The sequence below is a fragment of the Rhinatrema bivittatum genome, chromosome 13 (assembly GCF_901001135.1).
Source record: "Rhinatrema bivittatum chromosome 13, aRhiBiv1.1, whole genome shotgun sequence".
NCBI classification, from domain to species: domain Eukaryota; kingdom Metazoa; phylum Chordata; class Amphibia; order Gymnophiona; family Rhinatrematidae; genus Rhinatrema; species Rhinatrema bivittatum.
In genome coordinates this window covers 986269-1003520 of record NC_042627.1, presented here as the reverse complement: position 1 = coordinate 1003520, position 17252 = coordinate 986269, and the positions used below count along the sequence as shown (strand labels likewise).

The window sequence follows — 17252 nt, the reverse complement described above, 5'->3', positions numbered from 1 at the left end:
GATAGGGATAAGTTAGAATTTTTTAGCTCAGGTGAGTTTTTAGTTACAGGCACTTGGCTACTTTTCTTATTATTGGAACCTCACTGTCAGGATGCCCTAATTCTAATGCTTCCTCTTTTTTTGAGTTTGTCTTGCCAAATCCAGAAATATTCTTTCAAATGAAGGAAAGTATCTGATCGATGAAGAAAAAACAAGCCATGTACCTTGCTGGGATAGACAATGTGGTGGTAGACCGGCTGAATTGAACCTTCTGGCCCCACGAGTGGTCCCTGAATAAGGAAGTGGCAGATCAGATCTTCCGCCTTTGTGGAACCCCAGACATGGATATCTTCACCCCCTTCTGCAACAGCAAGGTGATAAAATTCTGCTCCCTGTCTGCCTTCACCTGCCATTGGGGCAAGGGCCTTCTGTATGCGTAACCCCCGCTTCCCCTGGTGATGAAGACTCTTCTGAAGCTCTGACAGGAGACAGGACTATGATCTTCATAGCCCTTTATTGGCCAAGGCAGGTCTAGTTCCCGCTCCTGCAGGATGTCTCTGTCCGGGAACTGATTGGTCTGGGGACTTTCCCTGACCTTGTCTCACAGGATCAGGGCAGGCTGCGCCATCCCAACCTCAGGGCATTGTCTCCTATGGTCTGGATGTTGAGAGGCTAATTCTGTAGCCCCTTGACCTGTCGGACGATGTGTCTCGGGTCCTGATGGCTTCCAGAAACCCTTCCACCAGGAAACCTTATGGACTGAAGTGGAGGAGGTTTTCCATGGGGTGTCTGAGCATCACAGCTTAGAACTGTGGATCCATCAGGTCTAGAGGATGCGTATAAAGAGGAGGCAGCAAAACACTGCACGGAGCGGCAGTAGCCACAGAGGCATTCACGGAGTGGGATGCCAGTGGCCAGTGGTTGGTGTTCCACCTTCACGGAGCGGAAGGATTGGAGGGCTGCCATCTCCAAATTAAAGAAAGAAAAAAAAAAAACAGGGATGGGTTCATGGGCTTTTAGGTATTACCAATTATTAGGCTTATTCAATTACCAATTATTAGGCTTTTCAATATTTGATGATAGTTAATGTGACTTTCAAGGCATACTTCACTTTCAATGCATATCCAGCATAGCTCCCTGCTTCAACGGCAGGGGAGAAGAAAAACTAATACTTCACGCATATCCAGCATTGCTCTCTGCTTCATCGGCAGAGAGCTATGCTGCCGCTTACCCAACTAATCAAACTTAATATTTCACTTGGAAGCAGCTCCATCACTGCTCTCTACATTAATGGTGGGGGTGAAAGGGAAATAGAACCTAAGGTTACTAAGAGCCAAGAGAAACAGATAAGTATGAGAAAAAAGAAGTGTGACTGGATGGACCAATTTGTCGTCTTCTGCCGTCATTTCTATGTTTCTATGTTTCTAACTGTTCTTCTGCTCCATACCGAAACTGCTTGACTACCTACTACATCTGTCGGATACTGTCTTGAAATCCAGCTCCATCCAAGTACACCTGAGTGCTATCAGTCCCTATCACCAGGGTATGGATGGTTCATCCAACTCTGTACAACGCATAGTGGGGCATTTTATGTGAGGTGTACTTCAGTTAAAGCCTCCCCTGTGGCCTCTGGCTGTGTCCTGGGACCTCAATGTTATGTTGGCTCAGCTCATGATGGATCCTTTCAAGCCACTGTGCTCTTGTGACCTGAAGTACCTGACCTGGAAGGTCATGTTTTTGGTTGCAGTCACTTCAGCTCGCAGGGTCAGTGAGCTTCAGGCGTTGGTGACGTACCCAACATACATGTTCTTTCATAACAGGGTGGTTCTGCACAAGCACCCAAAATTCCTGCCTAAGGTGGTGATGGATTTTCATCTTAAACAGTCCATCGTCCTACCCACCATTTTTCTCAGGCCTCATTTGCACCAGGGTGAACGGGCTCTGCACAGCTTGGATTGCAAGAGAGCCTTAGCCTTTACCTGCAGCGAACAGCAGGCAACAGGCAGTCTATGCAACTCTTAATCTCCTTTAACAAGAACAGATTAGGATTTGCGGTCACCAAGCAGACCCTGTCTGCTTGGTGACCGCAAATCCTGTTGATTGTAACTTTGACTTATTCCTACCTATTGTTATCTTTCGTTTACTTGAATTATTACTCTAGTTTTCCCTTTGTTAAACTGTAAACCGATCCGATATGGTTATTTACTATGAAGGTCGGTATAAAAAACTGTTAAAATAAAATAAATAAATAAATAACTGGCTAGCGGATTGCATCTCTTTTTGCTATGCATAAGCAGATCTGCAGCTTGAGGACCATGTCAAGGCTCACTCTGTCAGAGCCATGGCGGCTTTAGTAGCCCACTTGAGAGCAGCCCCCATAGCTGAGATTTGCAAGGCTGCGACGCAGCCCACTATTGTCTGAACAAGGATGGCCGACATGATAGGAGCTTTGGCCAGACTGTCCTCCGGAATCTCCTTCAGCTGTGAAACCCAACTCTTCCTACCTATGGCCCATTGTTCGGGTTCAGACTGTCTCCCTCTGTTGCCAACCGTATCAGTGTTGTTCTTGTTGGTACCTGGTTAGATGCTGGTTGGTCTTGCTATTCGAGAACAGCCTGTACCTAGAGATTCATCCATGTGAGAGGACTACCATCCTGCTTGTCCTAGGAGAAAGCAGAGTTGCTTACCTGTAACAGGTGTTCTTCTAGGACAACAGGATGTTAATCCTCACAAAACCTGCCCACCACCCCAGAGAGTTGGGTTTATTCTGTTTGTTATTTTTTTTGAATTCCATGTAACAAGACTGGAGAGGGACCCCACATGGACATGTGGCTAGTGGCATACTGGGCATAGGTTTTCCATGCCAGGCTCCATTTGATCATGTCATCCATGGACTAACAACATTCTGCTATCCTAGGAGCACCTGTAGCAGGTAAGCAACTCTGCTTTCTCTGATTCCATTGTTTCTATCAGAGTATCTAGGCCATTAAGTCTATCCACCGAAGGATTTAGCTAAGTAGTAATGTTATTGTTCAGGTTCAAAATAGCTTCCCAGATCATCTCAAGAGTAAAAATGGCAGGTCTTACCATTTCAAGAGGATTACACAAAATTACTTCAAGAGAAATGTACATATTCACATTGCTGCCAAGATTCTCCACCAGACGTTCCCCCTGTAACGTGGCAGTGCCATTATCCAGCACTGAGGTGATCCCAACCAATGCCATGGTCTCGGCAAAATTGGCATCATCATCACGAGCTGTATCCAGTCATGGTGTAAGCATTCTCGCCACAGCTGGATTAATGGGCTGTCCTTTCAACCAGGGACAGAGATGTTGGTGAATCTAGGAAGGAATAAAGTTCCTTTTCCTCTCTAACAGCTTAGAACGATCCAACTCCCAGAGCGTGAGCCCCCTCGCTGCATGTGAGCATCCAATGGACAATAACAGGGCTCTCGGGGGGGGGGGGGGGGGCAGCTGAGAGATCCCTCTCCTTAGCCCACTGTTTACAGCTGGAATGAGGCATAGTAGCAAGAAAATAAGAGAGCAGGAAAATAGCGGGCTCAACCATGAAGTGCTAGATCGCCATCTTGGATTCCCGAGAGATCATCTCAAAGAGGCTTACCTGACGTCCCTTCAGTCAAACAGGTGTGATTGCGCCTTTTCTGTCGCAGCACCAGTTCTTTTCCTTAGGCTTTTCACTTAGCAACATGTCCAAAAACCTTTAAAACTTTACTATAGACACATCTATTTAAGATAGCTTCTTCCTGATTGGAATAGGTAAGCATTTCAGGAGATCCCCATTTTGCATATTCAGGAATACTTATAATAATTTCTATAATGTCTAGATGTTTTGTATTGGTAGTAATGTATTCATCATGTTAATTTTATTGTGCATGTAATAATTACATCACTTAGGACCTCATTTTCTAAAGTATCGCAGGCCTGCGATACTTTAGGTAATGAGGGGCGTGGGACCGAAACGGGGGGCGGTCCTGCGCTAGCCAGCAGCGATTGCACTGCCGCGGTGCGATCGCTGCCAGTTTCACACCCAATAGCGCCTCCATAGAAGGTGTAGCTATTGGAAGCGAACGCGGACGTGAAAAGGCACCTCCCTTTTCGCCGTCCGCAGCGTCTTCGTGGAATTGGCCCCGACTCCTCCTCTTCCGAGGCCGACTCCACCCCCATCCTGGTATCGCATGCAATAAGGGACTTTTCACGAGCAAAACGTCCCTTATCGCGTGCGAGCCATTTGGAAAATGATCCCCTTAGTGTCATTGGGTTTAGTGATCAATAAATTTTAATAAAGATCATAGCAGAAAAAGAACTAATGGTCCATCCAGTTTGCCAGTTATTCCTGTCCACACTTCTAAGGATGCACTGCTTGCAGGATACCATTTTTTGTCCAGGACAGGGTTAGTTGTCTTTCACCTTTGTATTCTGCTATCTTGGGTAAATGAAAATGCAAAATTCTCCAGGACAAGCAGGATAAGAATGCTACACAACTGGGTGATGTCAGCAAAGGCACAGAATCTCTGTAAAATAAGCACCCCCTCCTGTCCCGGCAGACAAATTTATTTTTTTTATATATTTATTTATATTTACAGATACATGTAGTGTTTCCCAAAAGCTAAGGAAAAGCCTTAAAAGATTCCCACTCAATCTTGGTTGTGCTGGGGATTCTCGGATGAATTTCAGACACAAGTAATTTTTTACTTTTTCTTATTGTTCTGGCCTCTTCAAGCAGTTTGATTATTTTCTCATTCGATTACTATTAGCGTAGTAATCAGGTTTTATGACTCTTTCAATGTATGCCCTTGACACTAAGACTTGATTGAATGCCTTTGGTATGCATAATTTTCAAAACTTTGACTTTTAATTTCATTGTGTCTGTTTTTCTAACCATGGCACAAAATTGAGCCAGCATCAAGAGATGCCCACATTGTAGTTGCAAGATGACCCTTTTAGACAAGCTGGGATCATAACTGGACATGAGCTACGCATGCATTGGAATAAGCTGTGCACCCAGCTGGCTGCATCTGCAATAGGCTATCTTCCAGAGTGGTTCTGCCAACAACATAGACCCAGTACAGTTCACTGATCTAGACTATGAATATTCATAATGATATCGACTATTGAGCTCTTAAGGTTGAGGAATGCTCAGACCAGAGCCAGAAAGGTTCTGAAACAGGTTCCCTGCTACAGAAGTGACTTGCCCAGGGACACAAGGAAATATACTTTGAAGTCTGACTTAAATTGTTCTTTGCCTATTGCTCTAACCATTAGGCTATTCCTCCACAGGCTAGGGTGGTATGCGAGTTTGCAGTGGAGCGTATTTGGGGCAATGAGTTTCAGGTGATAGGAAGTAGAGAGGGGTAGTAATGAGGAGAGAGGTAGAAAGGAAAAACAAAGTTAAAGTAAAGATACAGGAGGAAAAGAATGTCAGGAATTATTCACAAAGAAAGAAAGAGTAATACTGAGAAATCATAATGCCTCTGTATGGATCCATGATATGACCAGTTCTTGAGTATTGTGTGCAGTTCTGGTCGCTCCATTTCAAGAAAGATATAGCAGAACTACAAAAGGTACAGAGAGGGCAATAAAAATGATAAAGGACATGAAATGGTTCCCTTAATACAAAAAGCTTATCAGGTTAGGCCTTTTCAGCTTGAAGAAGAGAAGACTGAGAGAGGATATAATAGTGATTTATAAAAATCATAAGTAATGTGGGACAGGATAATAATGAAGAGCTCTTTACCCTTTCATATAGTACTAGGAATAGGGGGCATGCCATGAAACTAATTTAAGAAAATACTTTTTCAGTCAACGCATAATTAAGCTGTGGAATTTGTTCCCAGAGGATGTGATCAAGATCATTTTTTTAGTTGGATTTTCAAAAGGTTAGGTCTAGTCTCTGGAGGTCAGATATATTAATAACTAGTAACCAAGTAGGCTTGGGATACACAATCTCTGGTAGTGAACAAAAGGGAATGGATTTCTTCATTAGGATCTGTTGGGTACTTCTTCCAAGAACCCTGAGTTGGCCACTGTTGGAGGCTATGCTGGACTCAATAAACAGACCATTGCTATCCTTCATTATGTAATTTTCTATGCTCATAGGGAATGAGGAGATAAAGTGTTTTATCCCGTGTTTTATCCCTTGTTCCTATGAATCTCGCTCACGTTTTACCCTCGTTATTCACTTGTTATTACCCATTCCAAGGTTGTCTCAGCAGGCTCATTACCCATTTTACTGGCCAAGTTATTACCCCCTGTTCGATGTACTTCACCCATGTTTGATGTAAACCGACGTGATATGAATTGTCATGAACGTCGGTATAGAAAAAGAATTAAATAAAAATAAATAAATAAAGTGGAAGATTAGGGAGAGAAGGCAAGAGTGTGGAGTGGGATTAAGAAGATGGGGAGGAGGGACTGTCGGAAGTGGGGATAACACAAGAGGATGTGGATGGTAAGGTAAGAGAGACAGGGATGAGGGAAAATGTCACAGGGTGTGGGGAGTGGGATTAGAGAGATGAACGTGCACGGTGGGAATAGGAAGACAGGTTGGGTATTAGAGCACCATTTTTGTGATGTTCCTAAATTAACGCTTCTACCTCCCTATCTCTGCAGGATTCTATGAGAGGAATGGAAAACCCTTCTGCCAGAAGGATTTCATCAACATCTTCTCTCCTCGGTGTGCAGGCTGTGACCAACCACTGCTGAACAATTATTTCTCTGCCCTGAATGCATTCTGGCACCCCGAGTGCTTTGTGTGTGGGGTCAGTATTTCTATCCATGAGCAACAGAAAGCGATTCTTAGAAAAATGTTTGTAAAAAATAACTTAGCTGCAAAGCAGAATTTTTAGGAGCCAGGTAAAAGTATTGTATGTATGTATATATGTGTGTGTGTGTGTGTGTGTGTGTGTGTATATATATTTATATATATTTGGGGTTCTTGTTTGATTTTTTTTTGAATTGTGTACTTGTATTTTCTTTCTTAACCCCTTCAGCTTTTCTCCTCCAATATTCTCTCTTCCTCTATTCTGCTCTTTCTCTCCTGCAGCCTGGTAGTAGAGGGCAGCACTTGCAGTGGCTTCTCCACTGTGGGCCCAAGCACAAGGTCACCTTATCAGCTCAGGACAGAGGCAGGACTAGGCCCCAGCTTGTATGCATCAGGATGACCTGCTGCCCAGGACTTTTCCAGCTCTGATTATGGGTTTAGAAAGAAGGACCTTGTCATTGACCTCCACCATCTCTCTATGGACGGTCTCTGGGGTTGTGAATGGTGCTGTGACTGCACTCTGATTCTCTCTCTCTCTCTATCTGGGCTGTGTCTAGGTTTGTAGATGATGGTGTGACTGCTCTCTGATCTCTCCTGTTACTCTCTCTGTCTTTCTGTGTCTGGAGGTGTCGATATTTCTATAACCGCTCTCTGATCTTCCCTCTCTCTCCAGGTTGTGGATAATGGTGTGAGTGCTCGCTGATCCCATGCCCGCGCTCTCTTTCTGAAGGTGTAGATTTTTCTATAACTGCTCGTTGATCTTCCCTCTCTCTGGGCTGTGTATAGGGGGTATGGATGGTTCAGTGACTGCTCTCTGATCCTCTTCCTCATTCACTCTGGACTCTGTATGGGGTGTAGATGGTATTGAGACTGTTCTCTGATGCTACCTCTCTCTCTCTGAGTTATATCTCGAAGTGTAGATGGTATTTTTGTGACTGCTCTCTGATGCTACCTCTCTCTCTCTGAGTTATATCTCGGAGTGTAGATGGTATTGTGACTGCTCTCTGATGCAATCTCTCTCTCTCGGAGTTATATCTCGGAGTGTAGATGGCATTGTGACTGCTCTCTGATCCTCTTCCTCATTCACTCTGGACTCTGTATGGGGGGTAGATGGTATTGAGACTGCTCTCTGATGCAATCTCTCTCTCGGAGTTATATCTCGGAGTGTAGATGGCATTGTGACTGCTCTCTCTTGCAATCTCTCTCTCTGAGTTATATCTCGGAGTGTAGATGGTATTGTGACTGCTCTCTGATGCTACCTCTCTCTCTCTCTCTGAATTGTGCCTGGGGATGTGGATGCCGCTGGGACTGCTTTTGGATCCTTTCTTCCTCTCTGGGCAGTGTCTGGGGGAATACATGTTGTGACTTCTTCTCTTTGGGCTGCATCTAGCATTGTGGATGTTACTTAGCGTTGTCAACTAACTCCATATTTCCTGAACATATCCATACGTGGGTTGTGTATCCCTACCAGCAGGTGGAGTCAGAGAACAATTAGAACTTTGGGCACTGCTACATAAGGAGAGCGCCACCTGCAGTCCCTCAGTATTTCTCTGACTCCAGCGGGTGCTACAGATGCAGACCTGCAGTCTTTAGTAATATTTTTTATATATTTTGTTTCTCCTCAGCCAGTAGTCTCTTAGCCCGCAACACAAAAAGTTTGTTTTTCTGGTCCTGCCTGACTGAAATTTTCTCCGCGTCCACCCTATTTTTTAATTTTTTAATATATATATTATGGTGAAAGCTCTGACAATAAAAATTGTTCTTTTATGCTATACGTTTTTCATATTATTTATCTTGTGCCAGACTGCATCTTGTGTCTTAAATGCCGCCAGATTAAAAATACTTAGCTTGAAGATGTCTCTTTTGTGTTTCAGTGTCCGATGTTGCTTGATGCAATATCAATTGAGATATAGTCTAGACACACTGGGGAGTTTATTAGTGTGTGATCTTAGTTCAACCCAGTACATTGATCCTTAGTAGGTTTTCTCCCAGGCCTAGGCAGGATCAGTGGCAACGTGGCATCAACTGGAGGATCCGTATCTGACCTCTCGGGCTGTTAGGCAGGATCGTCTGTGATGGCGACTGTCTTCCCAGACGTTTAGTGTAAACACTCACCGCCGGCGTTGCACCGCTCTGCCGCTCCTCCAGATTGTGCAGTGGGGCCCCGGTCTCGCATCCAGAAGTGCAGCCAGAGCAGTAGAACTTGTCCCTCGGGAGCTGCAGGGGTTTTACGCCCATTATTTTCCTAATTCCAAAGAAAACAGGAGGCCTTCGTCCCATTCTCGATTTGCAAGCCAAGAACACATTTCTCAAAAAAAAATGGTTCAAGATGGGATCCTTGGGCACATTGACTCCCCTCTTAAAAAGGGGAGGCAGGCTTTGCTTCCTCGACCTAAAAGAAGCGAATCCCCACCTCGAGATGCTCCCCAGTCACAGGAGGTATCTTTGCTTTGTGGAAGGCTAACAACATTTTCAGTACCGCATGCTCCCGTTTGGCCTGGCCTCTGCGTCCCGGGCTTCATGCATTGCCTGGCCGTGGTGGTGCTTATCTGCACCAGCTGGGAATCCAGGTCCTTCCATACCTGGACAATTGGCTGATCGAGAGTGCCATGCACGTGAGGGCAGTGCGGCCCCTTCATGGACCATTCGGGTGTTGGAATACCTGGGGCTTCTAATCAACTACCCGAAATCCAATCTCTCTCCATCATCACGGCTGGATTTCATAGGAGCTGTGTTAGACGCGGAACAAACGAAAGCCTTTTTGCCCCGCCTCAGGACGCACTCACTGCTATCCCTGGCGGGGAAGGTCCAGCACCGTTGGCAGGTCTCTGCACAGTGTATGCTGCAGCTCCTGGGGCATATGGGCATGACAGTCCATGCTACCCCATTTGCCCGCCTGCATATGCTTCCAGCCCAGTCAACTCTACGCTCCCAATGGCATCAGGCCACCCAGGGTCTTCATTCCGCATCCAGGTTTCCCCCTCTCTCAGGGCATCATAGAACATAAGAACACAAGAACATGCCATACCGGGTCAGTCCAAGGGTCCATCAAGCCCAGTATCCTGTTTCCAAGAGTGGCCAATCCAAGTCACAAGTACCTGACAAGTACCCAAACATTAGATAGATCACAACTATTGCTTATTAATTACTATCATAGCAGTGTATGGATTTATTTATCCTCTAGGAAAGTATCCAAACCATTTCAAAACCCAGTTACACTAACTGCTGTAACCACATCCTCTGGCAATGAGTTCCAGAGCTTAACTATGCGCTGAGTGAAAAAGAATTTTCTTCAATTTGTTTTAAATGAGCTACTTGCTAACTTCATGGAATGCCCCCTGGTCTTTCTATCTGAGAGAGTAAATAACTGATTTACATTAACTTGTTCAAGTCCTTTCATGATTTTGTAGACTTCTATCATATTCCCCCCCCCCCCCCCAGTCATCTTTTCTCCAAACTGAAAAGCCCTAATTTCTTTAGCCTTTCCTCATAGGGAAGCCGTTCCATGCCCCTTATCATTTTGGTCGTCTTTCTCTGCACTTTCTCCAGTGCAGCTTATCTTTCTCAGGCTCCCCCACACCAGGTTGTGCTTACCACAGATGTGTCCCACCTGGGCTTGGGGTGCTCATATAGAGGACCTCTACACCCAGGCTCAAGAAACTCGGTGTCAAATAAACTTCTTAGAGCTGAGGGCAATCTGGGTATGCAATAGCAGATTTGGCCAGTCTGTCCTCAAAAATCTTTTTCAGCTGTGAATCCAACTCTCCCTACCTGTGGCCCTATTTTGGGGTCAGGCTGTTCCCGATGTTACCAACAGCACCTTTGTTGTGGCCATTGGCACCTAATTTGCTGCCTGTTGGTCCCATTGCTCTCGGTCCAGCCTGTAGCTAGGAATTCACCCACATGTGAGGACTACCATCCTGCTTATCCTAGGAGAAAGCGAAGTTGCTTACCTGTAACAGGTGTTCTCCTAGGACAGTAGGATGTTAGTCCTCAGGAAACCCATCCGCCACCCCGCAAAGTTGGATTCTCCTGGTTTGTTATCTACTTAAGAGGCTGAAGAGAGACCCCACGTGAATGTGTGGAGAGTGCCATGCTGGGCATGCTCAGTGTGTTAGTCAAAGTTTCTAGAAACTCCGACATACGTTTTCTGTGCCGGATGACGTCACTTACATGTGAGGACTAACATCCTGCTGTCCTAGGAGAACAGCTGTTACAGGTAAGCAACTTCGCTATCCTCCCTTTCTCTCTTTCTGGCTTATGACTGTTGCTGTGGACGATGCTGTGTCTTCTTCTATTCTCCTCCTCTCTCTGGTTGCTCTGTTTCGGGTGGTGGTACTATTGTTCTTTTATACCCTCCCCATTCTCTTTCAGGACTGCTCCTGCACCTTCTCACAGTGCTCTTTCTTTGAACTGAATGGCCGCCCGTACTGTGAGCTGGACTACCACCGCCGGCAGGGCTCCATCTGCTGTGGCTGCCAGAAGCCCATCACAGGGCGCTGTGTGAGTGCCATGGGTAGGCGCTTCCACCCTGAACACTTCGTGTGTGCCTTCTGCCTTAAGCAACTCACTCAGGGCATCTTCCGGGAGCAGAGTGACAAACCGTACTGCCATGCCTGTTACAGCCAATTGTTTGTCTGAGTCGGCTCCCAGCATCTGTTTCTTAGCCACCATTACTCGGATTATCCCACCATTTCTCCCTTAATCTCTATTTTCCTTTATTTCTTTTACAAAAATGCACCATTTTTTCTGAAATTTTCCAGGGAGGATTGGGCTGTCAGCTGCTTTCTGCTTACCCAATTTCATCAAAACTGGATCAGGATTTGATATGACTGACCATATCTACTGGATGGTTTTTAACTGTTGCATTATCATTGTACCTAGTGTTTGTCTGTGCTTGACATAACATTGTAATATGTTTTTGTTATACATCAATAAAAAGTATTTGGAGGGAAAAAAAAGACTGACTAGATTCTCAGCATGTTGTCTTTGGACTTTTGTCTTTTTTGTCAAGAATTCAAGTATCGCTGTGAATTTTCAAACAGTCTTAAATTTTATGCAGGAGCCCCTGAAGCAGCCGGACGGGCGAAACACGGTCCGTGTTAGGGGGAATTGCTATGTAACCTTGCCGTATTGAGAATACAAATTATACTTGTGAAATTTGACCAGCAAAGACTTATTTGCACTTATATCTGATGTACTATTAAGCTATAAGAACATAAGAACATACCATACTGGGTCAGACCAAGGGTCCATCAAGCCCAGCATCCTGTTTCCAACAGTGGCCAATCCAGGCCATCAGAACCTGGCAAGTACCCAAAAACTAAGTCTATTCCATGTTGCCGTTGCTAGTAATAGCAGTGGCTATTTTCTAAGTCAACTTAATTAATAGTAGGTAGTGGACTTCTCCTCCAAGAACTTATCCAATCCTTATTTAAACACAGCTACACTAACTGCACTAACCACATTCCCTGGCAACAATTTCCAGAGTTTAATTGTGCGTTGAGTGAAAAAGAACTTTCTCCGATTAGTTTTAAATGTGCCCCATGCTAACTTCATGGAGTGCACCCTAGTCTTTCTATTATCTTTAAATTTCATTTTTTTCCAGATGAAACTGCCTGCCCCTCCAAAGATTTTAGATTGGAACAAGTCCCTTTTTAACTTTAATGGGGGACTGGCACTGCCTTGTGAAGTGCCTCCTCTGCCAGTCCCAATCACTTGAACACGTCTAGCTTTCCCTGACATTATGGATTTAATGTCACTGCCTACTAGAGAATTCAATTAAAAGAATTATTTCCAAAAGAGGCCCACTGGGGATTTGGCTTCCAAGAGCACTGCTGTCTCCCACGAGGCAGTGCCTGGATGTACACCTACTGGGACTGCTGTATGTACACACACCAAGCTTGTAACTACAAAAGAGGCCCACTGGGAATTTGGCTTCAGAGAGCACTGCTGTCCCAATATATGTGAGGCTGCAAAACTGCCCTGTGCCCACTGATGCCCAGTGAGTGCACTGTCTTCTTGGCTTAAAAGAGCACAAAGAGACAGTCTGAGTTCAATAAAAAAAATCTGCAGTTAAATAAAAAGATGGCTTGCTTGGCACAGCAGCAAAAACGAAGAAATATCTTTTTCAATGGAAACGTCTATCAAAGTAGCTAGCAATTGAATATATCTCCCACCCACAACACCTAAAACCTGCTTGCAACCTACCCCAGGGGGTAAAATAAGCAGAAAAATGCCACTGCTAGCAACTTCTTTCAGTGGCAGCGACAGAGACTAGCTCTGAGTAAAGCCACCATCCCCGGACCACCCCCGCAAAGAAAGTGCATGGCATGCCACGTGCTTAAGGTGCGTCCACCAGATTTTAAAAGACCAGCAAGAGCTCACTAGACGCCAACGGAAACCCCCCACTGTAGGGGTGAACCCATTCTAGGGAGCCCTTTCCTGTGCAAAGGAAAGGGAACTCTCCCCGGGGCCAGCCTGTCTTGCTCCTATCAAAACCACAGGGACCAGACTACCTCTGCTCTGCCAGCCTGTCTTGCCCCTATCAGCTTTCTGCCACTCTGCCTTGATGACTCACTTAACTCCTTGTGGTGTTCTTGCCACTCTCATGGCTCCTCAGTGTGTTGGTGCTAGTCTGCTTGCTATGTTCCCCCTTCATTGTGCTGTAGGATGTTGATGCCACTTGTCTTGCCGTTTTGCCTGTTGTGCTGCCTCGAGGGTTCATGCAGCTGTTATCGGTGCTCTCTTTTGAAGCTGTGGTGTGTTTTTGACATCTCGCTGCTGATTTGCTCCTCTGTTAAAGCACTCTTCTTGCCACTCCTGGTGCCCCTTTGCCCCTTGACAGTGCCTTAGGCTATTCATGCCACTTTGGTGCCACTTTGCCACACTCTAAGTACCTTGGAGCTCTTTTCTCGTTCTGATGATTACTCCCCAGAAGCTTCATCAGAATTGATAAGAAAACCCCAATTTTGCAGCCAAAAATAGGCTGCAAATATTTCCCCCCATTGACTTTAATGGGAAAATGGAAAACGAATAAAACTAATCAGCGAATTGGTTTTTCCCCCTATGAATCTAATGCACGAATTTGGATCCTGGTGAAATGAAAACCGAATCGGAACTAATTTTTTTCCTTCTGCACATCCCTAGCATGCAGTGACAGATATGTTAAAAAGAACAGGCTTCCGATGGAACCTCATGCCGTACAAATTACACCGAATGCATCCAAGAATTGATGATAAATGTTTGATAGGCTGATTATGTTTCTTCATATCTGGTGGGAGTGTGGAATCCTTAAAACCTTTTGGAAATAAGTGTCCTCCTTGATCATTGTATAGTAAAAAAAAAAAAAAAGTCAGTAACCTTAACTCCAAAGCCTTTGCTTTTGAATATTCCAGATATAAAAATCTTAGAAGATCAAGCAGATGCTGGGACAGCAAATTATGCTAACTGCTCATTGTGAAGTTGCCTTTTGCTGGAATCAAATAAATGCCCCTAGAATTAAGGCAGTAGCACAGCGCTTAGAACGGATATGCAGGATGTGTAAATTAACAGTTATTAAACAACGTAGCTTACATAAATATGAAGTAATATGGGGAACTATTTAATTTAGAGACCATTAAGTGATTATCATATAGACCCCTTGTTGTAATACTTCAGTGTGAGGCTTTTTGTGTAACACTATTACTCCTGGGGGAATTCTGCGCTACTGCGGAACGCAGAATTTGCGCAGAATTCCCCCCTGCGCAGCATTGCCAAATTCTGTGCAGAAATTAGCAGAGGAGACCCCGGCATGCCACGAACGGAGCATGTCCCACGGCACACGCTCCATTCGTGGTGAAGATGAAGGTCCTGCACGCCATTTGTGGCACACAGGGGCCTTCCCTTTTCGCAACAAACAACACGCCAGGCCTTCATCTTCACCGCAAACGGAGCGCGTCCCGCAGCACGCCGGTGAGAGAGAATGTGTGTCAGAGAGTGGAGGGGAGGGTGAGAGAGAGCATGGGGGGGGGGTGGGATGCCGGTGAGAGAGAATGTGTGTCAGAGAGTGGAGGGGAGGGTGAGAGAGAGCATGGGGGGGGGGGTGGGATGCCGGTGAGAGAGAATGTGTGTCAGAGAGGGGAGGGGGGGGGTGAGAGAGAGCATGGGGGGTGGGATGCCGGTGAGAGAGAATGTGTGTCAGAGAGGGGAGGGGGGGTGAGAGAGAGCATGGGGGGTGGGATGCCGGTGAGAGAGAATGTGTGTCAGAGAGGGGAGGGGAGGGTGAGAGAGAGCATGGGGGGTGGGGATGCCGGTGAGAGAGAATGTGTGTCAGAGAGGGGAGGGGAGGGTGAGAGAGAGCATGGGGGGTGGGATGCCGGTGAGAGAGAATGTGTGTCAGAGAGGGGAGGGGGGGGTGAGAGAGAGCATGGGGGGGTGGGATGCCGGTGAGAGAGAATGTGTGTTCAGAGAGGGGAGGGGAGGGTGAGAGAGAGCATGGGGGGTGGGATGCCGGTGAGAGAGAATGTGTGTCAGAGAGGGGAGGGGGGGGTGAGAGAGAGCATGGGGGGTGGGATGCCGGTGAGAGAGAATGTGTGTCAGAGAGGGGAGGGGATGTGGGGGAGGTGAGAGACAGCTTGGTTGGTAAGAGGGGGAGTGGGGGGATGCTTGAGTGTGGGTTTCAGAGAGAGGGAGCCTTCCATTCAATGAGTGGAGAGCACCATTCCTTACCCCATGCTCCCTGCCCTCAGAAGGGCAGGGAGCATGGGGTAAGGAGATGATGCCATGAAATACCCTGAAATAGCGAGCTGGGACGTCCGTCTGTATCAGAGAAATCTATAGATGTCAGGAACAGATGAGATTTGGGCAGAGACCTAGTTAGACACCAATTTGGATTTAGAAAGAACTGCAGTACAGAAACATTACTATTATCTATGTCTGGTGCGCGAACAAAAGTACGCCCTCGCGCAATTTTATAAAATCCGGCCCCTTGTGTTCAGATTTTCTAGGGTGTAGTAGCAGTTTTTTCCCAAGAAATGCAAACAATTGTAAATAAAGTACCCTCTGGATAACCTTAAAAGCAAAGGTAAGTTTGAAATGGGTGTATAATAATCAGGAATGGATGGGTGTGGACTGGACTTTGGCAGAATTGCATAGGCTTCAGTTCAGGTGGCAGGGAGCCCTGTGTGAGGCCGGTATTAATAATAATAATAATATGGGAAAACATGAAGTTCCAGGTTAGTAAGATGCTTGGAAACTAAACTAAACTTGGAAAAGTCAGTTTCATTTCTTTGAACAACAAAGGCAAACAATTTGGGTAGATTTTATTGAAAGCACAGAAGTTGTTGGCAGAAACTGTAGAGCTTAATGATGAAGATTCGGAAGAAGGTGACGTAGCAGAGAGGGAGATACAATTACCTGCAGAGAATTCTGCTCTGATGCCCTCAATTTTTCTCAGACATTTTGAAGAGAAATCTTCTGAAGTGGGTGTTCCAGGTTTAGGGCTGATAACTTTTGCAGTCCAGAGAATTGTGACATCAAGTTAAAAAGATGACCCGACTGATTATCCTTCTAATTAAAAAAAAAGGCCTTAATATTGACCTCATAGCTCTTAATATATTTCTCTGGCATCACATACAATTTATCATACCAATAAAGTGGGTGCTGTTATTCAAACTAATCTTATTGAGCAGCTTTCTACATTCCAGAAATACACAAATGTCTTCTTTAATCTCTGTGTGTTTTTCTTTCCATTTATTATTGTAACTTTATCCTTTGAACCTTGGATGTTGTATTTGTTAATATTTTATTAATTTATTGATGATATTCTCTGCAATATTTAAAGGTGCAGTTAGACACACGGCACATAAAGAGCTGTGGTTGAACACTGACAGTATTTCAGGCAAGGAAAAGGATTTTAATCCTCACTTTTTTGAAAGAAGAATTTTTCTGTATGTAAGTGCCGATTTCAACAAGAGGGCAGATTGTAAATTACATGTTGTAGGAATTATCTGTCCTGTAATTCAAAGGCCATGGGTCAGATCTAGGATAACTGGGTTAGGTGAAGGTGCTATAATTGGAGTCTGTAGTTGTGGGGGAGAGGGAATAGAAGGAACCTGAGTTGGGGTCTTTTAGTTGTGGTAAAAGACTATCTTTGGAGATTATGGTCGATGGGAATGGAAAGGGCTTGGCTGGGCTTCTCTGGGGTGTTACGCCTGAGGGTTAGATTTTGCGTATTATACTGTGGACACGAGAAGGGTATGACCTAAGAGTCTGTGGATGGGTAGGGTCTGATGTGGAATTCTGTTAAAAGAGAGAAAAATAATGATAATTCTGTAAATAGGGGGAAGATATGACTTGGGATTCTATAAAGTAGGAAGGTTTGACCTGGGATTCTGTGGTGAATGATAGGAGAGAGGACGGTAACTGATTTGTAGATGGAGAAGGGTCTGATCTGTGCCAGCAGATGATATGGGATTCTGTAGATGGGAGGTGGCCTAACCTAAAATTCAGG

The 17252-nt window shown here is 45.2% G+C and overlaps 1 protein-coding gene across 2 annotated transcripts in view; it reads left to right on the top strand.

Annotated features, from left to right (window-relative positions):
* LPXN (leupaxin) overlaps positions 1–11709 on the top strand; it is a 57435-nt gene extending 45726 nt beyond the window's left edge. For both annotated transcript variants that reach the window (XM_029575671.1, XM_029575669.1), the window contains 2 exons: positions 6610–6758; positions 11135–11709. In XM_029575671.1, the coding sequence (XP_029431531.1) occupies positions 6610–6758; positions 11135–11401 (416 nt within the window). In that variant the 3' untranslated portion in view covers positions 11402–11709. The remainder of the gene's footprint in view (positions 1–6609; positions 6759–11134) is intronic.
* Positions 11710–17252: the final 5543 nt, after the last annotated feature.